The sequence below is a fragment of the Bos javanicus genome, chromosome 15, assembly GCF_032452875.1.
Source record: "Bos javanicus breed banteng chromosome 15, ARS-OSU_banteng_1.0, whole genome shotgun sequence".
Lineage (NCBI taxonomy): Eukaryota > Metazoa > Chordata > Mammalia > Artiodactyla > Bovidae > Bos > Bos javanicus.
Genome location: NC_083882.1, coordinates 28,181,626 through 28,208,038, shown reverse-complemented (window position 1 = coordinate 28,208,038; position 26,413 = coordinate 28,181,626). Strand labels below are relative to the sequence as shown.

At 51.1% G+C, this 26,413-nt stretch overlaps 1 protein-coding gene across 1 annotated transcript in view; it reads left to right on the top strand.

The window, feature by feature from the left end:
- Window positions 1–26,413, top strand: part of DSCAML1 (DS cell adhesion molecule like 1) — a 365,157-nt gene that overhangs the window by 329,813 nt on the left and 8,931 nt on the right. Inside the window, exons 18-26 of the mRNA XM_061440430.1 lie at window positions 2,413–2,559; window positions 5,329–5,484; window positions 13,035–13,174; window positions 19,393–19,546; window positions 21,721–21,838; window positions 22,214–22,377; window positions 22,806–22,904; window positions 23,604–23,792; window positions 24,176–24,463. Of these exons, the coding sequence (XP_061296414.1) occupies window positions 2,413–2,559; window positions 5,329–5,484; window positions 13,035–13,174; window positions 19,393–19,546; window positions 21,721–21,838; window positions 22,214–22,377; window positions 22,806–22,904; window positions 23,604–23,792; window positions 24,176–24,463 (1,455 nt within the window). The remainder of the gene's footprint in view (window positions 1–2,412; window positions 2,560–5,328; window positions 5,485–13,034; window positions 13,175–19,392; window positions 19,547–21,720; window positions 21,839–22,213; window positions 22,378–22,805; window positions 22,905–23,603; window positions 23,793–24,175; window positions 24,464–26,413) is intronic.

Here is a 26,413-nt window from a genome sequence, read left to right as displayed (position 1 = left end):
AACCTGTCACTGAGTCTGAGCCTTCCCCCAGCAAAGGGAGGGAACTGACTGCCCTGGAAACATAATGCCATTGCCCCGTGGCCACCCAGATACCCAGCATTCTACCATTAGAGAGTCATTCCTTTTGCTAAGCAATGTCCTCTCCCTACCTCATTCTCTCTGGAAACGCAGACACCTTTGGGAGGGAGGACACATCAGGTCAGAAACACCAGAAAGTAGATTAACTCATATCAGTTGTTCTTAATTTTTGCTACAAGTTGGAATTATCTGCGGAGTTTAAAAATCCTGATGCCTGGCCTCATCCCCAGAGATTCCCATTTAATTGCTCTGGGGCTCAAGCTAGGCTGTGAGAGGGAGCAGATGTCAGTGCACTGAGCCCCTGGGAGAAAGGGAGAACACAAAAGTGGGGAAAGGTGCATAGAATGCAGAGAGGTCCAGAGAAGCACCTGAGCGACATACCATCCGCTCCCTCACCCCCTCCACCACCCCACACCCTCACCAGCCCATCCCCCCACAACCCACTGCTGACCACAGGGCTGGCTGGATAGAGGAAGACCAGCTTGTCACCATTAAGTACCAGCGATGCCATCCCAAGCAGTACTCTGACACAGTGCTTCTCAAACCTGAGTGCACATCAGAGGGTTGTAAACAGATTGCTGGGCCCTCCCCCAGAGTTCTGCTTGAGCAGGTCTGGGGTGGGAGCCAAATATGTGCGTGTCTAATAAATCCCCAGGTGATGCTGATGCTGCTGATGCAGGGAGCACCTGTGAGAACCCGAGCACTAACAGCCAGGTCATTGCCCATAAAAGGACCCAAGACTCACGGAGGTTAAGAACCTGTCCAGATTGCCCATCTGTTGAAGAAGAGCCCAGGTCAAAATCCAGACCTGACCCTGAATCCCATACTCTTTCTACTTCACCCCGTTGTTACCCTCTTTCTTGGGAGCGAGGCTGGATGCAGGACCAAATGACATGGATGCAGGATGCTCAGGGAAGTCACCCCCAGGGGGAACAGCTGCCCCAAGTCCATATCAGCACTCCTGACCAAACACTAAACTCCATCCTCCAGGGCCATCCCAGAAAACAACCTGGCCAGGCCCACCCTTGGCTTCCATGAGGGCCCCACATCCCTTGCTTTTGAGAGGGATACAGGGGGGCTGGGATTACCAACAGGGAGAGATCAGCATGGGCCGTGGAGACATTTTCCAAACAAAGGAGGAGAGGGGGAAGAAAGTTTCCAGCAGCATTTGCTCAGCAGTTTTTCATACTTAATTAAGGCCCTCGTTAGCCTGTCAGATCCTGATCGTTTCCTGGCAATATTAGCACTCCTCCTGGGGTATTCAAGGGCCCCTGCCTTAGCAATAGTGTCTTTTCCATAATTATATTACCTTCATTTTGTTCGAACGGGCGATCTGTATTAGTTTATTACACTGGGTCCCTAATTACATGGTGCTTATATTTTTACACCTAAGTAATATGAAACAATAATCATTCTCAGAGAGGATCGTTAGGATGATGTATTATCATTTAAATGCTCATAAAAATTAGAGTTGCCTCTTGTGGGGCAATGGGATCTAATTACCTTCCATCCAGCCTGTGCCTCCTTTCTCCCACTCAGAGCGAAGCAGACGTGGCCTTGCCCTTTGCCCCCAGCTCCTCGGAAACCAGCGGAAGTGCCAGCAAAGTTGCCCCTGGCCCAGGTGGCTCCTTGGGGCCTCGTGTCGCCCCTGTCTCTCGTCTCAGACGGGCGAGCTGCAGCTGGGCCATCCCCAGAGGCTGGGACTTAGGTTAAGTTCTCAGATGGAGAGGGTTAAAGGCAGGGTGGGCCACCCAGGCTGGTGTGTTGGGTGCGGGGACAAGGGACAGAAGTGCAGTGATTCCAGAAGTCCTAAAGGTGTCTGAGGGACCTCTTCTCTCCTGCCCCAGGGTTATTTGAGAGCCTCTTTCCTTCTTTTCCTTCCCTTCAGTTTGGCACAGGGGCGGGGACACACATGGCTGGCAGCCATCAGATAAGAGCATCACTTACAGACTCCCCCCGGGGCTGGCTTGGTCTTCCACATTCTGTTACGTTCAGCGGAGGTGGACTCCCTGGGCTGTGGTGCCCACTGGTGAACCCCCAGGAGCTCATGCCCAGACTGCATCACCTTCTTCCCTGAGCACTTACCCAGAATCAGGAACATGCCAGCCAGAGCCCAGGAACCAAGCTGGAAAGACCTCTATTCACCCAAATTTTCAGGGAAGGAGACTGGTTTCCCTTCCCAGCCACCAGCCCAAACTCTCGAGACTCATTGAGTCAGGAGGGCCTCCCACTTGTGTGACCCAAGGTTCCTCTGGCCGGGCAACAGGGTCCTGCCTGCACATGCGTGTTGTCCTGTACCTCCCTAACCAGGCCCTTTGGCTCTCCCCTCCGCAGTGCCCAGCCAGCCCCCCGAGAACGTCCGGGCCCTGTCCATCACTTCCGACGTGGCCGTCATCTCCTGGTCGGAGCCCCCGCGCAGCACCCTCAACGGCGTCCTCAAAGGCTATCGGGTCATCTTCTGGTCCCTCTACGTTGACGGGGGTGAGTCTGCTGGGGGTGGTGGCCGGCTCGCGGGGTGAGAGGCCAGGGGTTGCTGGAGGCCCACACTTAGAGCTGAGCATCTTCCCGTGGGATGTCGAGTGGAAGTCCAGCCTCTCCCCTGCACCCATTATTCCCACGCCAGAGCCAGGGGCCAGAGTGAGAGGTGTGTGCACGGTCACCTTTCTGCTGGGGACAGACACCAGCTGCCCCTGTTCAGCAGTATGTTGGGCAGTGGCTTAAGGAGTGAGATGGACACACTGGCTTTTCTGATGGAAAGTGTTGGTATGAGGACTTTGTGGCCATGTCAGTCAGGAAACAGGTGGTATACTCAAACGGGACAATTGAGACTTTAATGAAGGCTCTGCGTTCAGAGGAGTGTGGCGGGAAGTTGGGGTCCCAGGGACTAGCACCAGCAGGAAGCTGTCACCGCCTAGGACTGAGGGGCAAGAGGAGGAAGCAGGGTCCCTTGGCCAGATGGATGGCGAGACCTGTATTCTGTGCAGCTGAGCTACCCAGGACCTGGAGACGAGCAGGGAAGGGTGCACAGTAGAGCTGCCGGTAGGAACAGCAGAGGGAGGAGAGCCAAGACAGTGGCCCAGCCCTTTGGGCGCCTTCCCACAGGATGAGCTAGTGCAGCCCCGCAAACACAGCAGCCCCTGCCCACTGGTGCAGCAGAGCCCTGGACCAGGAAGTCACGCAAGCCAGGGGCCCAGCATCCCACACTGTGGACGTGAATTTGCCTCGCCATATCCTGAGCCTCCTGCCACTGGTCACCTGGCCCGTTCCTTCTCTCCTGGAGGACCTGGGACTCCAGCTCACCCCCAGCCCCCTGGGCCAGCTGCCCTCCCCGGCCCCCACCCAGGTACTGGTCTGCCCAGAGGCACTGCTGACAGGAATTCTCTCTCCCTGCCACGCCTCCACCTCCCCCAGGAGTACGGAGCCCTGCAGGTCTTCTGGGGCCTTATGTGGTGAGATGGCCTCATCTCATCTGTGCTGAGCCACAAAAGGCTCATTTTCCAGAACTCGCTCCCCCTTTTCGAACCCTGTGGCTCCCCAGTTCAGCCCTCAGGTGAGAAAGGCATCAGCTTCACTAGTCTCCAAAGGCCACAGAATTGATGGCCAGGCTGCCCTCCTCCTGGGTCTTTCTCTGGCTTTAGTCCTAGACAGGTCCACTCTGGTTTCTGACCTCCTGGGAAAGGAAAGTCCCACTTCTCAGGCCTCTGAGGCCCCCCTCCACTGACCCAGAGTCCCCTCAGGCTGGGCCTGGAGTCCTCACCCTCTGGACCCTGGCAGACTGTGGCCAGTCTGCGGCTAGGCCTGAGACCAGGCCTATGCCTGCGCCAGGTCCCTCGTGAGGCGCCAGGGTGGGTTTGCTGGCACTTGTCTTTTGCACAGCCTGTCCTCAGCTGGTGTCTGGGGCTGTTTTCTAAAAAATCCCAGTAGCCTCAGGGGGAAGGTTGTCAGCTCAGAAGCCTCTTTCCTCCTCTTGAGACCCTGGCTATCCCATGGGACGCTCTCCCTAAGCTCTTCTTCAGCATCTATAGCAAGTTCTTGGCAGATCCAGGGTGATGGGTCCTCGCTGAGCCCAAGGAAGGCCTGGCCCTCCCGGCCATGGCTGTCACTCCAGCAGCCTCGCCCATGTTCTCTCTGCAGGTTCTTTGCAGACAAGATGTCCTTGATGTGGGGGGAAGGTAATGGGGACTTAACCCCTTATCCTCTCGAGAGTTCAGGGTGCCGGTCCAGAAGCAGTCAGGTGCAGGGCAGTCATCCCCAGCCTGTCACAGGTCATGCCACCTGGCTCCATCGCCTATGAGAGCCGAGAGCCCAAGGAGGTGTCGACTTCAAGAGCAGTCACCACCTGAAAGTTGAGAGTTATTAATATTTGGGGTGGGAATTTTTAGGACTTCAAGCCTGGGAGATAGCATCTCAAGTATCCCTGAGAGAACTGCTCCAAGGAGGTGGGGAGAGGTTATATAGAAGTTTTGCCACCAAAGCCAAGTAGTCTGAAGGTCAAAAGTATTTTTGTGAATGAAAGAAAGCCAGATATTCCAAGTTAAGGAATTTAGCCCTTTTCTGTGTATGGGAAGATGTAAGAGTCTGGACTCACGGAAATCATTCCTTTCATAAGCAGCTCACTATCCTGCATTTTTTTACATCCTGAGTTCCTCAGTGTTTACTGTAGGGAGTGGCTGCAACCTGAGATCTGCCAAATCACCCAGGTATTCTTCTCTTTCCTGAGTGCCCCTAGGGCTCAGGGATTCAAGGATTTAGAGGGCTAGAATGATGATTGTGACATCCTTGTTTACTGATATGGCAGGAAATACTCCATTTCTCAGAGGTGCTGGGCAGCCAAGAGAAAACAGCTGCCACTGCCCACCTGGCCAAGGCTCCTTCTGGGTTCAGGTCACTCCTGGGGTCCCTCACATGGAGAGAGGGGTGGGTGGAGGACAGGGAAGTGAGATTCAGGGGGAGAGAGAGGTAGAACTATTTTATAGAGAGAGTATTAAGTTGAATTTGGTACAGGGTTGACTAGGGGCTGAGGCCCAGCTGGCATTTGTGGGTCACCCTGGTTGGGCCACTTGGGGAGAGATACGGCCTGGGAGCAGTGTCGCAAGTCTGCAACCATGACCTTGAGGTGAAAGGTCCCCCTCGTTGCCACCACCATGGAGTCAAGGTCCAAGCCCAGGCTGGTGGAGGGGCAGTGGCTGAGGGACCATGGCCTGGCCTGGCCGGCCTGGGCCGCACTCAGAGGATGCTCGTGTCCGGCAGAGTGGGGCGAGATGCAGAACATCACCACGACGCGGGAGCGGGTGGAGCTGCGAGGCATGGAGAAGTTCACCAACTACAGCGTGCAGGTGCTGGCCTACACCCAGGCCGGGGATGGCGTGCGCAGCAGCGTGCTCTACATCCAGACCAAGGAGGACGGTGAGTGCGCTCCTCCCACCCAGCCCGGCCTCGGCACTCGGGGCCAGCTCCCAGGACTTGTTGCTCCAGCCTTCCACTGCTCACCCCACCCACAGTTAAGGGGGAGAGCAAAGCCCCGTCCTTTCTCCTATCCCTTAATTCTCTGTAGAGTGACTCATTGGAAAAGACCATGATGCTGGGAAAGACTGAAGGCAAAAGGAGAAGAGGGTGGCAGAGGATGAGATGGTTAGATAGCATCACTGACTCAGTGGATATGAACTTGAGCAAACTCTGGCAGATAGTGAGACAGGGGAGCCTGGCGTGCTGTAGTCCATGGTGTTTCAAAGCGTCAGACACGACTTATCAACTGATCAACAAGGGTGACTTTGAGAATTCTGGGAGCGCTGCTTTGGGAGAATACAACTTACCGCGGGTGGTGGTGAAGCGCCCCAGGACTCATGCCTAAACCTACAAGCCACCATAACCCCTTCCCCCGCAGCACTGGATTCAGAGGCCAGATACAGCCTCTCCTCCCACCCCATCCCAAGAGCATCCTCTCTGTGGCATCTGCTCCCCTGCAGGGTTCAGGCTGGTCTTCTCTGGATACAGAAGGTTGGGGATGCCGGGATCGGGAACATCGCCCGGGTTAGGGACTTGGTGATCATGCTGCAGAGGCCCCAGAGTGAATGGGCCAAGCCCTAGACTCTGATGGGTGTGTGGTGCGGGGGACACTCTCAGGACTGGGATGTGCCTGCATTTGGATCTGTGATCTCAAAGCCCCACCCCCTGAGGGCAGAACGGGAAGAAAAGGGAGATAAGGAGCCAAACCCCCAGGGTAGAGTGATGCAGTCAGATGGGAGAGGCTGGGGGCTGAGTCAGCCCAGGAGGGATCAGGTCCAGACAAGGGTCAGACTTCCCACCCAGGTCAGAGTTGTACCCCTCAAGGGGCCTCACTGGGGACAGGAGGTACCATATGTGACCCTTTGCAGCTCTGGGCTCCTCTTCCACTTCCTTCCTCACCCCGCCAACCCCAACACTTAGTTGATTCTAATTCTCCTTAGCCAGGTGCAATGTGGTTAAAGAGTCAATTGATATGACATGACTTGCATCCAGTGGGTGCTTCATAAACAGTAACCAAGGTTGGCATTTTGGCCTCTTTCCAACTCAGCCTTGGTTTTTTTCAAAGGATACAGAGACCCCTGGTCTAGGTCCTATCCAGACAATTTGGCAGAAGGAGCTGGAGGGGTGACAGGAGGTAGAGAGGGGCAGCTCAGGCTGGGAGTGATAGTGGACCTCTCCCAGTGCAGACCAGCTTGGTGACTAACTGTGATTAATGCTCCCCACTCTCCCTAAGCCCCTCCCTTTCCATCAGATCAGCCCCCTCCCCCCACTTAAGCTCTTAGCAATTAAATATTTACCAACCTGCCTGCCCTACTTTTCCTGTCACTAATCCCCGCATCAAGGTTTCCTGGGACAGCTCCAGGCAGAGCCACCTGCTCTCGTGTGGAGACCTACCGGGGATGGTGCTTGGAGCCTGGCCCCTTTCAGGGCCTCAGGGACACACATACACACTGGCACCTTCCTGGCCTCTAGAAATTAACCACCCAGACCTCCAGACTCTCTTGCATCCTATTTTGATGCAAGGGGCTGCCCAGGAGGCTCAGTGGAAAAAGAATCCACCTGCCAATCAAGAGACTTGGGTTCAATCCCTGGGTCAGGAAGATCCCCTGGAGAAGGAAATAGCAACCCACTCTGCTATTCTTACTTGGGAGATTCCATGGACAGAGGACCCTGGTGGGCTGTGGTTTGTGGAGTCGCAGAAGAGTTGGACATGACTTAGTGACTAAACAACCATGACAATTCCAAAGGCCTGAGTTATAAGCATCTCCACATGTTTGACTGACCAAGGTGAGACCTATGAGGCAACCCAAAGTCGAGGAGCACAACCCTCCCTCCAAGAAGCTCTCCCCACCCTAGAGCTGCCTATGGAGTCACAGGGGCACACAGCAGGGGCCAGGATCCTACGGTGGCAGCTTCACGGGGTGGGAGGAGCAGATATGGGTGCCCCAGCCCTGCCACTTGTTGGCAAGTCACTAACCTCTCTGCTCCTCAGTTTCCTCATGATAAAACCTGTCAGCTGGTTCGCCTCATCTAGATGTTGTAAGAAACAGCCTAACCACAGAATCCTTTCTAAAATGTCAAGGGCTGGCAAATGGTAGTTGGTTTACCCAGAGCTGGCAATGAAATGACTGCTTCCGGTGGACCCAGGTGCCCTTGGGGGAAGCCTAAGCCGAAAGGAACCCACTGTCAGATGAGATCTCATCCAGAACAATGGTCACAACTTGACGTGTGTGTGATGTGCCATCATAAGCGTGATTTAACCTTCCAGTGCCTGGCTTCCCAGGTGGTAAAGAGTGGTAATGGTAAAGAATTTGCCTCCCAGTGCACAAGACGCAGGTTTGATTCCTGGGTTGGGAAGATCCCCTAGAGGAGGAAGTGGCATCCCACTCCAGGATTCTTACCAGGAGAATCCCATGGACAGAGGAGCCTGGCGGGCTACAGTCCATGGAGTCGCAAAGAGTCAGACACGACTCGCATCTGAGCAGCAGCAGCAGCCTTCCAATAGCCCTTTGGGGAGGGTATTATTTCCATTTTAGAGATGAGAAAACGGAGGCCTCGAGAGCTAAAACAACTTGCTGCAGGTTACAAAACTGATGGGTGGCAAATGAGAGCTTTCCTGCCTCCCCAACCTCTATGCTTTCCATCACACCATTTGTGTCAGTTAGGAAGCTTTTGGTTGTGCGTAATGCAACTAAAAAAAGATTGAAGCAATAAGCACATTTATTATCACACAAAACAAGAAGTCTTGAGTAGGGCAGCTCTGGGGTTGGGTAACTCACTGGTTCCCATCTTTTCTGCTCTGCCATCCTCAGCCTGTCAGCTGTTCCTCCCATGATTTCAAGATGCCTGCAGCTCCAGGCATCACGCCAGACAAGACAGAGTTCAGAGTAAGAGAAGCAGTCTCTTCCTATGGGCGTGCGTCTCTTGGGAGTAAAAGAAACCTTTCCCAGAAACCCCCTCAGCAGACGTATGCTCATTTCCCATCAACAACAGCAGGGCAATATGCCTCTCGCAAAGCCAGTCACTGAGAGGAGAATGGAATTATCATGGCTGACTTACTCTAAGCATGATAAATCCTCTGGTGTAGGTGATGGAGACAGATTTCTCTGAAGGGTGGAGGAGCACGGGTTACCCACGCAAGCAAGGAATAGGGAGGAATGATGGCAGAGGGGTAGGCAGGCAAGCAAGCCCGCCCCACCCTACTGCTCCACACCACCAGGGTCTGCAATTTGTAGGTGGCAGTCATTACAGGTATTACTCAGCTGACTTGGAAAGCACACAGATCCACATTCTAGTCCCAGCTCTGCCACGGCACCTTGGACAAATATCCTAATCGGAAGACACTGCAACTTCCTACACACCACCCCCACCAGGCCCCCGCAGGATTTTGCCAAAGGAAATAAAATTGACAGAGAATTTAGAGAAAAGCAAGATAAAATGCAAGCATATCAATTCAAGCTCACTTCTTAAGTCCAGATCTCTCAGTCTGAGCTTGGTTCCAGGCTGGCTTGGCTATACTTAGTTCTTTAGCTCGAAATCTCTTGCCTGCTGCTCATCTGCCCTGTGAATACCAGACCTATCTATATAGCCTCAGAGTGCAAAGTTGGGTTGGACTTAGGACCACTTTAAAGGTTTTTAACTGAGAAAGAGGCATGACCTAGGTGATAACTCTTGTAGAAGCATGGAGGATTGGTCATAGGAAGCAAATAGGGGATAAGGACTAGGGTGGGAAAGGCCTCTTAGAACCTGTGGGCCTCTAGGCAAAGAAAAGGAAGGTGTGTGTAAGGGCAGCAGCAATGAGGATGAAGGAAGGAGGAGGGACAGGTTTAGGGAAACATATCAAAGGGGTTCCACTTCCAGGAATGGTAGACAGTGTGACTCCAATCCACTCTCCCCCTTGTTGAGGACACTAGGAAATCTGAATAAAATATTTTTAAATACTTGCTTGAAGGTAATTAGAGAGCTGGTAGGAAAGTGAAGAGTTACTGGGCCAGGATCCAAGGGAGAATAGAGGCCCAGGAGGTGATCTTGGTATTTGGGACAGCTCTTCCCCCGAGGGATGTTTGCTGAGTCTAGAGGCAGTGACTGAGATACTGAGCAGTGCCAGAAAGACATGAATTGGAGGCTAGGGCCTGCTACAGAGTGGGTCTGTCTGGTGAACCCTCCTCTGCTCCCCACCCCAGCCTACTTTGAGTTGAGAGCATGAAGGGCAGAACTCTAAAAGTGGACCAAAAGTAAACAGCTCAGCCTCAGATCATCTCAGTCCTAGAAATTAGATTGAGGTGACCTCAGGTTGCTAGTGTCCCAGATTGCAGGTGCCTGCTGGATGCAAACATGAGTTCTCTTTAGGATGATTATATCATCTGAGACCTCAAATTATTTCCACAAACGACTTTGCGAATAGTGTGTCTGGCATACAATAAAAACAATGGGGACAGTGTGAATAAAAGCCCGCAGAAAAAGACAAAAGAAGCAGCTCTGCAAGAATTCCAAATGGGTTTCATTAAATTTTAAGAGCATTGGAAGCTATGAAATAAAAAATCTAGAAACAAAAACTACTAATATCTGAAATTAAGAACTCACTAGATAGGCTTAATAACAAATTAGACACAGCTGAAGAGATACTTAGTGAATTAGAAGATAGGTCAGAAGATAATATCAAATGAAGCACAAAAAGACGAAAGAATGGAAAATAAAAGAGCAAATAAGACATAGAGCGATGCTTTCCAAACTTTACTGTGCATACAAATCACTTGAGGAATCATGTTAAAATTTAGATTCTGATTTAGTAGGTCTAGGGTACAACCTGAGATTTTGCATTTCTAACATGCTCCCAGGCGACACTGCTGCTAATCCATGGACTACATTCTGAGTATCAAGGACATAGAAGTTGTGAGAAGATATCCAAAAAAGAGGATAAAGAGAATGGAGCAGAAGATAAAATGTCTGAAAACTTTTCAAAGCTGTGAAAGATATCAAGCCCAAACGCAAGAAGCTCTACAGCCTTCACAAGGAATAACTTAAAGTCCACACCTAGGCTTATCATAATAAAGCTACTGAAACATAAACAAATAGAGAAAAGTCTTAAAAGCAACCAGAGGATGGAAAAACCAGTTACCTTCAAAGGAGCAAAAATAAGACTGTCAGCTCACTTATCAGAAACAGTGGAAGCCAGAAAACAACACAATGAGATATTTAAAGTATGTATGAAAACAAAAATAGTTATCAACCTGTGACTTTATACCTTTTAAAAATATTTTTCAAGATTAAGGTGAAATCAAGACGTTTTCAGACAAACAAAAACTGAGAGAACTTATCACCAACATAGCTGCCCTGAAAGAAATACTAAAGGGTGTTCTTTAACTAGAAGGAAAAGGATCCCAGATAGAAGCTCAGTGATGTGGGAAGAAAGGAAAGCAGAGCAATTAATGGTGAATATGTGGGTAAATTGAAATCAATATTGACTGCATAAAATGATGATGTAATCACCTTGAAAGGGGTGTCCAGATATTACAGAGTTAAAATATATAACAATGGCATGTAAATGGAGAGATAGTAAATGGAAATTCCAAGTCCTCACATTATCTGAGAAGAAAAGCGGCAGTTACTAGACTTTGGTAAGTCAGAGACTCACACAATCTAAAGGTTATGAAAGACTGCATAATAGCAAAACTAATAGAAGGGGGAAACAGAGTTTCTCTTAATGCACAATCCAAAGGAGGGCACAGAGGACAGTAGAAAGGAAAGCAATAGGTGGGACAAATAGAAAATAGGAAGGTGGGACAGTTAGACCCAAATGTATCAGTAGTAAGATAAATTGGCTAAATTCTCCAGTTAAAAGATAAAGACTCCCAGACCGGCTAGCAGTGAAGCAAAACTCAAATATGTGCTGTGTTTAGGAGACATCAAAAACATAAAGGTGTAGAAAAGTTAAGCATGGAAAAAGATAAAAGATGTACCATACAAAACTAAGAGAAAACTGGAATATTAATATCAGACCTTGTATGCTTTAAGGCAAAAATCATTCTTAGAAGGACACTTTTGTTATGATAAAAGACTTAATTTACCAGGCAAATAAAACAGTGCTAAATTTTTAGGAACCTAATAACATAACCTCAAAATACACAGAAACAAAAACCAACAGAACAACAAGGATAAATAGATACGTCTACAATCACACATATTTCTCTTAATAACTGGTAAGAAAGAAGTGTGCAAGGCCAGAGAAGACTTGAACTCTGCAGTTGCTCCCGTGGCCATCCGTAAACACCCACCCCCTGCATCCCAGAACAGCAGAGACCTCTAGCAGAAATAAATGGCAAGGCTGTAGTAGTGAGGAAGGGCAGAGTCAAGGATGACTGCCAGCTTCTGGGCTCAGGCCCCTGGATGGATGATACTGTTTCTAAGTATTTTATTTAACCTAGAATTGTTGACCACTTGTTAGACTTTTTAAAAATTGCAGTAGGTGCTAAAAACTGAGAGCGCAGGAAGGGAGTGCAAAAGTACTAACTGTTACGATTTATTGAGTCTCTTCTGTGTTAGGCACCATGTCAGGTGCTTTATCTTAATTAGCACTGATTCTCACGACAAACCTTTAATGTGGTTGTTAGGTCCATATAGATGGAGAAACTGAGGCTCAGAGAGATAACATAAGTTGAATAGGATACCATCACAACGTTCAAAGGAGCATAAAAGCTCCCAGGAGAGAAGACAAGTTACAGCAATACAAGGAAAAAATGAAGGAGAGTATGGGCTGGAAACAGGATGCTGCTAGGCTCCAGGCCCTGGGGTCCCAGGCAGGCCCAGACATGGGAGCAAGGGGAGGTCACAGTCCATAGGCTCAGATCCACTCGGGATGGGTTTCTCAGCCAATTCTAAGATTTTTCCCTCCTGGAAAGAGAAAGAGCCTAGCCAGCACCCCAAGGGCAGTACCCTGAGTACACGGCAGGAAGCACAGTCACCCACTGGCTGACCACTGACCTTTGACCCTCAGGAGGAGGCCTGCTCTGTGAGTCTCTAGAGTCCTCAGCCTCAAGGAGCTCACAGGCCAAAAAGAGCAAAGTGACCAGTATATCTGGCCTACATACAAGCTTAGTTAGTAGAGCATTGGCTAGGGGATCAGGTTAGGACCACTGGGATCAAGATGAATTCCTTATGGGTTCTGTTTCTTTCCTGTGTCTCTTAAGTTCTTGGTTCTGGCCAAAGAGTTCTGTAGCTGGCCATTCCCAATGCCTCCATCTCAGAGATTTTGTTCCAAGCCCCTAATGATCACCTTTATCCTCTCAACTGTTTGCCATGCTAGAACCTCCTCCTTTAAACCAGAGCTTCAAAGATGCCTCCTTCAGGAAGCTCTCCCAGATTAATCTGCCTTAATCTCTCCAACCTGTCATTGTTTCCTAAAGGCTTTGTTCCTCCATTCTCTAAACTGACCCCACCTTCCCCCTGCTTAGTTCCAGGTCCCCCTGCGGGCATCAAAGCTGTTCCTTCATCCGCCAGCAGTGTGGTCGTGTCATGGCTCCCCCCAACCAAGCCCAACGGGGTGATCCGCAAGTACACCATCTTCTGCTCCAGCCCCGGGTCTGGCCAGCCGGTAAGTGGGCCCAGGGCTGAATGTTGAGCAGGACAGGGGAAAAGGAAAGTTCCCTATAGATCAGCTGCTTCTGGGCCAAATCCTGGGGCTGGTTATATCTGTGTTTCGACTTGATTCATGGATAAGTATGGGCACTGGTCACCAAAGAGTGGTTGAAGCCTTACCCAAGTCCATCTTGGGTCAGTCCTCCGTTCCAAGGACTACAAGATTATCACAAGCCCTGGAGGCTTATTTGAGTAGGGGTCTCCTTCAAGCAGGTGGGAGAGGGAGGACAGGGCCTCAGCTCTTCTGGTCTGGCTGACCAAGGAAGCTCCTAGCAGATCCCAGAGTTCTGGACTGAGCACTCGCTAGCCCATGGCTTTTGGAAGTGAATCAGCTTTTCAGCATGGTCAGTCTGGGCTTAGAGGGCTGCTGGAGCTCTGCCCCAAGTGGCCCCCTCAGCATGGATCCAGTTGAAGAGGGGAAAAGATGGGGGACAGCTAGGGGAAGACCAGGGCATCTCTCTCTGGGCGCTGCCTGCCCAAACCTGGGAGTATAAAGTAAGGAGGCCCCTGGCACTGGGGCACAGTGTGGGGGGCTGGCCCCTGCCCTTCATCAAGGGCTGCTAAGAGGGAGGAGAGGATGAGGGCAGGTTCTCATCTCATGCAGGTGGCTATGCACCCACATCCCATAACAGGCATCCTCCCCTCTGCCCCTTTCCTTATCTCCAGCCACTCAGTCACAGAGTTCTGCTGGGTGGCTGATCTGTAGTATACCTGTTCTAATTGTGAGAGCAAGTGCAAAGAAACACGTGCCCTTGGGATGCTTCCAGGCTAGTGAGGGGAGCAGAGGGGGTGCTCCCGGGGGCGGGGGCGTGAGTACTGTTGAGAGATGTGCTCAGGATGGGGGAGATCAGGGAGCAGGAGAAGGCCGGCTTCTCCCTCCATCAGCAACTAGTGATGTGACGGCAGCCCCAGCACCTGCAGATGAGCTTCTGACAGCCCAGAAAGCTGCCCTGAAATTGCTCGGTAATTGTGTCATCATCTCGTCCCCCACTCTCCGCTTTCCTGTGGTCTTTCTGAATTACCCTCTGAGCCATAGGCAGCCCCACTCCTCGCCAGTGAGGCCATAGCTCTATTCCCAGAGGAGAAGCCCAGGAATGTCTTTTCAGTGACTCCGCCCCCTCCTCTCCATCCTCACCATCACTATTTCACATGCAGGAAAGTACACATATGATGACTGTACAGCCCCATGAACTTTCATAGCACTTCCAGGCACTGAGTGGGGGGATTCCCAGAGCAGGAAATAGGGCAACACCCCAGAAGGTCACCACCCTCCCCCTACAGGTATAACCATCATCCTGACTTCAGATTAATACTATATCAAGTACAAATACACAATATATATGGGCTTCCCAGTTGGCTTAGTGGGTAAAGAATCTGCCTGCAATGCAGGAGATTTGGTTTCGATCCCTGGGTCGGGAATATCCCCTGGAGCAGGACATGGAAACCCACTCCAATACTCTTGCCTGGAGAATCCCATGGACAGAGGAGCCTGGCAGGCTACAGTCCATGGGTAGTCCGTGGGGTCTCAAAGTGTTGGACATGACTGAAGTGACTGAGCACACATGGATGCATGCATTATATATATATATACATGCATGCATTTTATATATATACATGCTGCTGCTGCTAAGTCGCTTCAGTCATGTCGGACTCTGTGCAACCCAATAGACGGCCTCCCACCAGGCTCCCCGTCCCTGGGATTATATATATATATATATATATATATATATATATATATATAATATATATATATATAAAATCTGCCTGGCTTCTTCGACCCAACATTAGTTTGAATTTGTGAATTTCATCCATATTGTTGTGTGTGGTTAGAGATTATTCACTCTCACTTCTGTACAGTTTTCAATTACATGTATATATCTCAGTTTATTTATAATTATCCATTGACAGGCATTTGAATAGTTTTCCGTTTGGGGCTATCGCAGTTGGGGCTATTGTGAGCTCCGCGCCTCTTGGTGCTCTTGTGCATATATTCCTGTTGGGCCTGTGAAAGGAACTGCTGGGTCCTGGGGTCTGCAGATGTTAGGTTGAGAACTCTGTCATTGTGGGGGGGGTGTGCCAATTTTCCAGTTAACATGTTCAGCTGTGTTTTCTGCCCCTTTGCCCCTCTCCTCCTGCCCCTCCCCCCAGTACACACATACCTTCCAGGCTCTTTTTACACTAGGCTGGTCACCATTCTGGACACCTGCTCTGCCTTTCACACCCCTGCACCTCTGCCCCTACTGATCCTACCATCCGCGGCACGTTCTTCATCCTCTAGCACACACTGCATGTGTTAAATGGCAGTTACCTGCTCACTCTCCTGTCTCCCGCACTGGTCTGTGGGGCCCTGTGAGGACAAGGGCGGCATCTTTTCATCTTCAGGTCCCGAGCCATAGAACACTGTGCCTGGAACATCCTTGTCCAGGACATACATTTGATGAATGAATTGCTAGCAGCCTAGCAATTGTGAAGTCTTAGACATTGGGCAAATTTCCCTTCATAAAGTGATGAGGGTGGGAACTCCTTCTCCAGCTTGGGTCTGTACGTGCAGTACCTCCTCTCATAATGAAGTCTTTCAAAGGGATTGGTGTCTGGGAGCAGAGTGTCCTTGTTAACTCAGTCTCCAAGAGCCCCAATCCACTGGTGGGGGACACTTCTAGGCTCCAGAGCAGAGCCCCTGGTTCCCATGCCCTCCTCCTGCTACTGCAGACCCGGAGACCCTCCCTCCTTCCCCTTCATGTCCCGAGCGTGAAGGAACCACCTCTCTCCTGTGGGTGGGGGGCAGATGTGCTGGCGTGATGAGAACTCAGTTCAGCCATGTTGCAAAGCAGGGACTGGGCTGAACAAGGGGCCAGGGCACCTGACCACCACCTGTGGTTATGGGTGGTGGGCGATCGTTTTGTAGAAATATACTCCAGGTTCCAAGCAACTGCATCACAAATTCATTTATGAAAGAGCTCCAGGATTGAGGGCACACTCATGTACATGGAATGAAGCAAGACCGCGGGAATGAGAGGCTGAGAGGCAGATGCACGTGTGTCTGAGTCTGAGTGTGTGCATACATACTGGAGTGCGTGACCTTGTGTGTGCAGAATTCTCAGAATAGATGTGGGAAACTGCATGAGGTGCAGGATACCAGGAATTACACCCTGGGGCTGGCCAAGGCTAGCCAGAGCTGCACTGAGTCCTGTTAGAAATGTTTCCAGTTTAATACATTTGCTGTTTGTCAAAATAATACAATTTTATTGTAGAAAATTCTATAAACATATAAAAGAATAGAGAAGAAAGTAAAAATTACTTGCCTTCTCACTCTCTAAAGATAACCACTGGCAATGTGTTGGGGTATAATCTTCCAATCCTTGACCTGCACATACACTATGGTTTTGTTTTGGTTTTTTATAAAATTAAAATTAAAATTTATAAAATATTATATAATCTCCATTTTTCATGTAGTATATGTAGGCACTTTTCTACACCATTAAATATTCTTTTTATTGAAATAGAGTTGACATCAAATATTCTTTTAAAATATTATCTTGAGTGCCTGTATATATATAATCTATTTAACCAGCCCCTGAATTGCTCTATATTTAATCTATTTTCAGTTTTTTACCATTATAAATAATTTTTCATGGAGAATTCTTCATAAAAGTCTTTATACTCATTGTTTTATTTTCTTAGTATAAATTTTTATAGGAATCCATGGATCACAAAAAGTATAAATATTTTTGAGGTTTGCATGCACATTTGCAAACTACTCTTCAGAAAGTTTGTACCAACTTACACTTCCACCAGCATTATGAGTAGCATGTATTTTTCCCTTGTGCACATGCTAATCTAAGATTATATATTTTTCATTTTCTGTCAGTTGGATTCTAAACTAAGTTGATTATTTTATTGTGTGTTATGTGATTTTTGGCTTTTTTCATCTTTGGATCATTGTCAATTCATGTCCTTTCTACATTTTATATTTGGGTAGATCATGGTTTTCTTCTTATTTATTTTTAAGTGCTCTTTACATATTAAAGATAATAACCATTTTTGCTCATATAGGTTGCAGGTGTTTGCCAGTTCATTGCTTCCCTTTTTATTCCAGTTTTCATTATACCATAGGTTTTCTTTTCATACAATTCAAATTTATAAATCATTTCTAGTTATGACTTTTCTATTTGTGATTTTCTATTTTTTATTTTTTGATTAGAAAAATAGGTAAGTAATTAACCTATAGTTTCTCCTTGCATAGTTTTACCTTTTTTTAACCTTTGATTACTGTGATTTTATTTTGGAGTGTAGTTATATGTTTTTGAAAGTGATTTCAGGAGATTAGGGGGAAGTCCAGGTTAAAAGGAAGGCACCCAGGACCTGGGTAAGATGCTAATACCTTCCAGGGGAAGCCAAAGCCTTCCTGCCCTGTGTGGACACAATGCACAGTCAGGTACACACTGACAGACACAAGCAAGGATACTTAACTTTTCTCTACACATGCACACACACACTTCCACCCTCACAGAAACACATGCCCCCGTTTACAAAAGAGAAGAACATGTCCCCACTTACAAAGGACTGGCACACTCCTTGCCTCAGGAGTCCTCACTGTGACCAGTCAGGGCAGGCGGAGCTGGATTGCTTTCTTAGTTTGCAGGAGAGAAAACTGAGGCCCCAGGAACCATGAGAGACACTGTGGTCCATACGGTAAGAAAGGCAGGCAGGTGTCAAAGCTACTTTATTGCCCTGCCTCGTGCTCAGATATGACCTGCAGATACCCACACGGTCCCCGAGCGCTGCACCCTGAAAAGACTTCCCAGCTACCAGGGCTCAAGGTGGCTTTCCGGGAGCTCCTGGGCCCAAGGCCAGCTCCCCACGAGAGAGGCAGCAGGGGGGATCTGCCAGGGAGCTCTGTGTGTGTGTGGTGGGGATGCCTGTACCCTCTCCTGAGCATCTTCTTACAGATGGTCTGGGACCAGAAAGGATGTTTTCTCCTGTTACAAGTCACTGGGCCCCTCAGCCCTCCCATGGGTGGCAAAGAATGTCCCTCTGTGACCCCATGTCTATCTGGAGATCTGTCCCTCAGCATGTGCTTGAATGTGTCTACACATCGTGTGCATGAGAGCGTGTGCATGGGGGCATGCGTGTGCAACATCCCCTGACTGCAAAAATAACTAATTACTAGCTCCCTCTGGCCTCGGGGCCCCCCATCTGTTCCAGGGGCTGCTCCCCCTCCCTAGACTTCCGCCCTGATTTCAAAGAGGCCCTGGTGCTGTCCTGCTTTCCCTTCCCCGCGGCTGACCAAAAAATAAAATGAAATGAAAGTCAGCCCCATCCCGCCTGCACCAGGGAAGGGGCTGACAGGAGGTCTGCAAACTAGCGCTTATCAAAAGCTCCTTCTCAAATTCATTTCAATATCTGAGCCTCTGGTTTCCAAGGCAACATAATCTTTTCATCAAAGCAACTGGTAAAACCACTGGGATCCGATATTGTTTTGTTGGCAACTTGTCAAAACTGTCATTTGGTTAAAAAAATTTTTATAGATTTATATAACCTACAAATATATATGGTGATCTATACCACTAATAATCATTAATAAAGTGCTGCCCCGTGAAGCTCTCGTAGTTCTCTCTCCCTCCCCTTCCTCCCCCAGAATGGGGGGGCGGGGGGAGGGGCGGCGGGAACAGGTGGTAGGAATGAAGGAGACATTAGGCAGTAGGGCTGGCAGGTGACTCTGAGTGGGGACAGGCTGGGGGAGCCTGTCTACAACCCTAGTAAGGCAAACGCAGTCATTTAGCTTCTTCTCAGACACTCTCTTTTCTCAGGGTTTTCCTGGGATCCCCCCCAACCTCCATTCTCCCTTCTCCTGTCTCCCGCCATCTCTCACCCACCCGAAACACTCACATTTCTTGGCCTGAAGCCATCACAGCCAGCGACTAGATCAGTCCAAGAGGTGAACTGAAACTGACCCAGCAAACCGCCAGAGCCGGCCCATCAGTGCCCAGGGCCAAGTCCAGGGCAAGTTGTTCAGTGTTGCTCCAAAACCAGAAAGGGCCAACTAGGCAGGATCCTGTCTCCACCACCCATCGCCCTGGCCATTGCCCCCACTGAGCCTAGGGCCCCCAGGAAGAGTGGAGGTGGAGACCCAGGGGCCTTGGCTCTTAGAACGCGTTCGCCTCTGCCCCGCAGGCACCCAGCGAGTATGAGACAAGTCCGGAGCAGCTCTTCTACAGGATCGCCCACCTAAACCGTGGGCAGCAGTACCTGCTGTGGGTGGCCGCCGTCACCTCCGCCGGCCGGGGCAACAGCAGTGAGAAGGTGACCATCGAGCCTGCTGGCAAGGGTGAGCAGCCTGGGGCGGGGGCTGAGGGCAGAAACTGCCAGAAGGCCCCTTCTAGAATGACGGTTCTCCCCAACACGAGTTGTCTCCCTCCACCCTGTCTGTGGCCTGGCTGTAAGGAGCTGGCTGGCCGCTTGCCTCCCTCCTGCACCCACCAAGACTGGGCCTCTGCTGCCCCCTGACTCCCAGAAAGGCTCACAACAGGCTCAAGGCCATGCCACTAGTCGGGGCACCCAGCAGAATGCACCTTGGTCCCCCACTCCAGACTCTTCTCTGGGGGTGAAAGAAAGGGGTGTTAGCCCCACCCCCAGCTCAGCTCCTCCAGAGGGGATGGAGTTGGAATATGCTGCTTCCATGGAGCAGAGGGCTGCAAAGACAGCCCCCTTGTTCCAAAGCCTGGTCATCTCAGGCTGACATGATCCCACTGGTCACAGACGTTACAGAGGGCATGCCTCGAAGGAGGCTGTGGGCTGGGTGGGGTGCACGGGGTGAATAAGAACATAACTGCTCTCAAGGGTGCCCCACTGAACCCCTGACCTGGGCATAAGTGTGGCATGGGGGCATGTGTACCCCTACTCTACAGGCAGTGATAGTTCTGAGGCCTCAACCCAAGACCAAGACTGAGGCCACCTCACAGAGCTGCCAGGCTCCCCCATGCCAACCCTGCGGCACGGGATTTAGCCACACAAGCCTGAGACTTCGAGCTTCTACCTTGACTCTGGGCCTCCCTGGGCCCTCCCTCCTGGCCCCGCCTCCTCCCACAGCCACAAGTGTCTATAACCCTGAGGCCCCAAGCCCTGAAGCAGCTGCCTCAGCCTAACCCCACTCCAGGGGTAACCAGCTTCCTTTGGATGAGATACAAGAGGCGTCAGCCCTCCCCGCCTCAGGCTCGGAGTCAGCGGGCACTGAATGGAGGGCCTGCAGCTGCCCTGCCGCGAGGGTTGTCATCCCATTTTCCAGGGGACACTCTGAGGCAGGGTAGCACAGCCCTCAAACACAGCAGAGTGGTGGGCCAGCCCTTCTGGCTCCAATTTGGGGGCTCTTTCTACAAAGCCTCAAGTTTCTTCCCTCCCCTGACCCCTCCTCCCAGTGGTGCTGCCAACCCCTTCTCCTGAACTTATCTCCTTCCAGGAAGGAAAGGACCCAGGACCCCCACCCCCCGACAGACACACACACACACACACACACACACACACACACACCCACCCACCCACCCACTAAGAGGTCCCAGGAGCCAACCCCAGCCACAGGGCAGAACTGGCTCTAGAACAGTGTCTCTAGAGCTCCATCAAACATCCTTGGCAGGCAGCCGGGGGTTCCTCTAAAACTCCACTTTGAACATGTCACTACTTCCTTGTGAGCCTCCTCGTGAGGTCAGGAGGAAGCCCAGCCTCCTCGAGGTGCCAGCAGAGCCTTGGAAGCTTCTCCTCCCGCTCACTGCTCTGACCCTTACTCTGCTGCCCTCTCTTCAGTCACCCTGGGCTTGGGTCACTCATCCCGGAGGCTGAAGGCCCTCCCGCTCACCATGGGTTTCAGGCCCCCGTGCCTCTCTCAGTTCTATTCCCCCTTTCAACACACCTTCCTTCTCTGCTTACAGTCCATTAACAATGATGTGATAGTTTCTGGTGGACAGCAAAGTGACCCAGCCAAATATATACATGTATCCATTCTCCACCAAACTCCCTTCCCATCCAGGCTGCTACATAACATTGACCAGAGTTCCCTGTGCTATACAGTAGGTCCTTGTTGGTTATCCATTTTAAATATAGCAGTGTGTACATGTTGATCCCAAATTCCCTGACTATCCCTTCCCCCCATTCTTATCCTCTGGGAGCTAATGAATTCCTTCTTTGACTTCAAGATTCAAGTCCAAGCTTCCAATTGCAGAAGTCGCCCCAGGCCTTCACCTCCTCCACACCTCCTTCCTGCTCCCAGGGCTATTGTACCTACCCCCACCATAGTATTTTTCACTCTAATGATCTGAAGTATCTGTCTCCCTCTTAGATGGTAAGCAACTCGAAGACAGGGACTAGACTGTACTCATTCTGTGGCTCCTTAGAGCCTCCTATGATACCTGGTCCAAACAGGTATCTGATAAATGTCTGCTGAATGAACGATTTCCCCTCTGAAAATGAAAACAAACACATGGGGTCCTTTTCATCCTCTCTTCCCTCTAGCCCCAGCAAAGATCATTTCTTTCGGGGGCACCGTGACAACACCCTGGATGAGAGATGTGCGGCTGCCTTGCAATTCAGTGGGAGACCCAGCCCCTGCGGTGAAGTGGACCAAGGACAGGTGTGTGCGGGACCCTTTAGGGATGGTGACCCCCAGAGATGGGCGTTGCAGAAGAGCCATGAAGAGAACTGATGTCCTTCCCTTCCGGCTGACTCAGTCATCTCCAGCCCTGGGGAGGCCCTTGCTGGGTACATGGCTACACCCTCATGTGCTAGCCTGGCCTCCCTGGCTGCCCCTGTCGGCTGCCATGGATCTCCCTTCCCTGGGTGGTTGAAGAGGCCATGGTTACTAGATATCCCCAGGAAGCGCTGAGTGAAAACCAAGAATCTAGGGTCCCGGAGCCAGTGCCTTACTGCTCCCAGCTCTAACTGCCTGCAGACCTGGGGGAGGCTCCGGGAGGGGATGCCTGCCATAAGCCGCCCCCACCCCCCGCAGTGAGGACTCAGCCATCCCCGTGTCCATGGACGGGCACCGGCTCATCCACACCAATGGCACGTTGCTGCTGCGCGCGGTGAAGGCTGAGGACTCAGGCTACTACACCTGCACGGCCACCAACACTGGCGGCTTCGACACCATCATTGTCAACCTTCTAGTGCAAGGTGAGACCCTGCGAGGTGGGTGGTGCTTGAGAGATGAGACCCTGCGAGGTGGGCGGGGCTCTGAGTGGTGAGACCCTGCGAGGTGGGCGGGGCTCTGAGAGGTGGGACCCTTCGAGGTGGGCGGGACTTGAGAGATGAGACCCTGGGAGGTGGGTGGGGCTCTGGTGGGGACAGGGATGGCTAAGCGGGAGGAATTCCATCGAGAGAGAGACAGAGAGAGAAAGAGACAGAGACAGAGGGGTTGTCAAATAAAAAAGACCAGCCACCAGGGAGACAGACCCTCGGTGGATCAGAGGGGACACGTGGGAGAGGAGGCAGGAGGGGTAGAGAGGAGAATGAGCAGGAGTGGGGGAGGAAGAGGGCACCCCTGTCCCCCATCATCAGAGGTTAACCCTTTGTGGTGTGGGCTCCTGACTCTCCCCTCACAGTTCCCCCGGACCAGCCCCGTCTGACTGTCTCCAAAACCTCGGCTTCATCCATCACTCTGACCTGGATTCCGGGTGACAATGGGGGCAGCTCCATCCGAGGTGAGGGGGCCTGGATGAGGAGTGCGGAGAATTCTGGGCCGGGGCAGAGGAAGCGCTTCACTTACTCCCACTGCTTGTCCTCATAAGGCTTTGGAAGTGATGGGAAGAGGGGTGGTTTGGACCACAGGGGAGTTACCCAAGCGCCATGGAAAATATACCAGCCTAGACTGTCTGAACTTTAGAACACCCACCCCCGCATTGCCAGTGGTGAGCTGTGTGAACCTGAGGAAGTCTGTTTTCTTCTCTGGGTCTTAGTTTCCAAATCTATAAAATCAACAAATGTTCTAGATACTTGAACTTAAATATGCATATGAATCACCAGGGGATCTTGTAAGAACACAGATTCTGATTCGGGGAGCTGAGAATCTGCATGTCTAACAAGCTCCCAAGTGATGCTTTGGGGCCAGGGGACTGTACACGGAGTAGCAAGGTCTCAGTAGGACCCCTTTGAAGTCTCACAGCTCCGGTTTCTGCTCCCCTCCCCACCCTGGCTTCTAAACCCTAACACAAGAGCCGATGGGAGAGAGTCCTACAACTCACCCCAGATCCTTCCAGTTTTGCATCTAATTGGCGTCCACGCCATCCTAACGGCCAAAAGTTCCCCCTGCTGGCCCCCTGCAGAGCCCAGTCCCATGACAGCTGTTGGGGGACCCCAGGCCCCGCCCTGCCCCTCCTGAGCCAGGCAAACCTCCCGGCCAGGCTTCGTGCTGCAGTACTCGGTGGACAACAGTGAGGAGTGGAAGGATGTGTTCGTCAGCTCGAGCGAGCGGTCCTTCAGGCTGGACAGCCTCAAGTGCGGCACGTGGTACAAGGTGAAGCTGGCGGCCAAGAACAGCGTAGGCTCCGGGCGCATCAGTGAGATCATTGAGGCCAAGACCCACGGGCGGGGTAAGGCCAGGGACAGGGTGGCAGGTGCTGGGATGGGGTAGAAGGGCACAGGGAAGCACAGAGACTCCAGGGAGACCCCACCTAGTTCCATCGCTGCAGCATCTGGACAAATCATAGTAGGAAAAACTGGCCCCACTTCCCTGCAAGGAGTGGCAGACAGATGGCTCACCTCTTCCTTTTTCCTGCCTCTGTCTTCCTCCTGGACCAGGCCTTGCTCTCCTTGTCCATCTCCCTCTCCTCTTCTTCCTCCTCCTCTGTCCCCTGGAGCATCCCTACTCCCATCCACACCTCCCACTGATCCCCCGGAACCACTGCAGTCCCAGCCGCCCCAGGGAAATCCTTCCCAGTCTCTCTAACCTCTGTCTCTCCCTCTGGCCCCCCAGAGCCCTCCTTCAGCAAAGACCAGCACCTCTTCACCCACATCAACTCCACGCATGCTCGGCTTAACCTGCAGGGCTGGAACAACGGGGGCTGCCCCATCACCGCCATCATGCTGGAGTACCGGCCCAAGGGCACCTGGGCCTGGCAGGGCCTGCGCGCCAACAGCTCCGGGGAGGTGTTTCTGACCGAGCTGCGGGAGGCCACGTGGTACGAGCTGCGAATGAGGGCTTGCAACAGCGCTGGCTGCGGCAACGAGACCGCCCAGTTTGCCACCCTGGACTACGATGGCAGTGAGTCGGCAAGGGCGGGCGGGGGCTGCTGCCGGGGAAGCTGGCCTAGAGGCAGACACTTAAAGAGATAGACAAGCAAATTGAAAAGAGGTATGACTCTAGTCAGGGACAAAGGCGGATGGGTGAGTAAGCAAGCAAAGGACAGGCAAAAGGAGCAGCAGACAAGTAGGCAGATAAGTGGGATGCACCTGTGACCACACAGGTGGATAGGCAGGCAGGCAGGTCAGTAACACTGAAGACAGAGGATCTTTGGGACTTCCCTGGTGGTCCAGTGGCTAAGACTCCACGCTCCCAATGCAGGGAGATGGGGCCAGCTTCTATCCTGGTCAGAGAACTAGATCCCACATGCCGCACCTAAGAGTTCACATACCACAACTAAGACCCAGCAAGCCAAATAAATAATAAAATTGAAAAAAAAATAGAGGGTCTTTGAAGGTGCAACCCTTGCTCTCCATTGCTTTAAAGAGATGAGAGGAGGCAGAGATGTAGTTGATGTCCTGCTCTATAAGAACACTCTGTTAAGATGGTCCATTAGCCAGGATCGGGTAACCTATGCTGCAGTAACAAACACTAAAAGCTTCATGGCTTGATCCAATAAAGATTTCTCACTCTCATAATGTGAGGGCTGGCTAGCCACCATTGTTTCGCCATGTTAGCTAGGCCATCTTGAACAAGCAGCTTCCAAGGTCACCAACGAGAGAGAGACAGAAAAGACACAGCAGTTCCTAACTGCCCTGGCCAGGGGGTGCTGGACACTCATCGTTTCTATTTGCATTCTGTTGTATGTAACTAATAACATGGCTCTAACCTAACTGCCAGGAAGTCTGGGGAATGTAGCTGAGCCCATGGGTGTTTTGGTGAGCACCAGCTGGTATCTGCCACATGTGGATACCTCACACTCATGCACACACATGTTTAAGGCACATAGAAGGCTGAATTCATAGGGACCAGCTGTCACAAGCGTAACTGAATCTACCTGTGTGTTAAGGAAACAGAATAAAAGTGGCATCTCAGGGTATTTGCTCAAAGAAGGAAGACTTCATGAAGAAGATGACTCTTAGCTGAGGTTTTGAAACAAGTAAACATCAGGGCTTGGCAGAAGGCTCTGTCAGCGGGAGAACTCACTCATCACATCTCCTAGCAGCCCCCAGGGTTAGCAGATATCACCCATGGGGGAGAGGGCAGGGAGAGACTGCAGGGTGTTGAGTGGCTTTTGCCCCCATTTGGGGAAGAGAACACAGGATCCCACTGCCCTGACTTCTGTCTCCTGTGATCCTCATCATCACCATCCCTCAACCTTACCAGCTGGATGTGGGAATCTAAGCCCATCAGCTACTCTCTGGAAATGAACACTGAACTCCAACAGGCAGGAGACTATCTCTGAAAGGGTTCAGGATGATTCTAAAACAGGCCTCAGTTCAGTTTAGTTGCTCAGGCATGTCCGACTCTTTGCAACCCCATGAATTGCAGCACGCCAGGCCTCCCTGTCCATCACCAACTCCCAGAGTTCACTCAAACTCACGTCCATTGAGTCGGTGATGCCATCCAGCCATCTCATCCTCTGTCATCCCCTTCTCCTCCTGCCCCCAGTCCCTCCCAGCATCAGAGTCTTTTCCAATGAGTCAACTCTTCGCATGAGGTGGCCAAAGTACTGGAGTTTCAGCTTTAGCATCAGTCCTTCCAAAGAACACCCAGGACTGATCTCCTTCAGAATGGACTGGTTGGATCTCCTTGCAGTCCAAGGGACTCTCAAGAGTCTTCTCCAACACCACAGTTCAAAAGCATCAATTCTTCGGCACTCAGCCTTCTTTACAGTCCAACTCTCACATCCATACATGACTACTGGAAAAACCATAGCCTTGACTAGATGGACCTTTAGGAGTCTTTAATATCATATTCAGTATAAAAACTACACAACCATTCATGGCTGTCCTGATGGGATGAGAACTT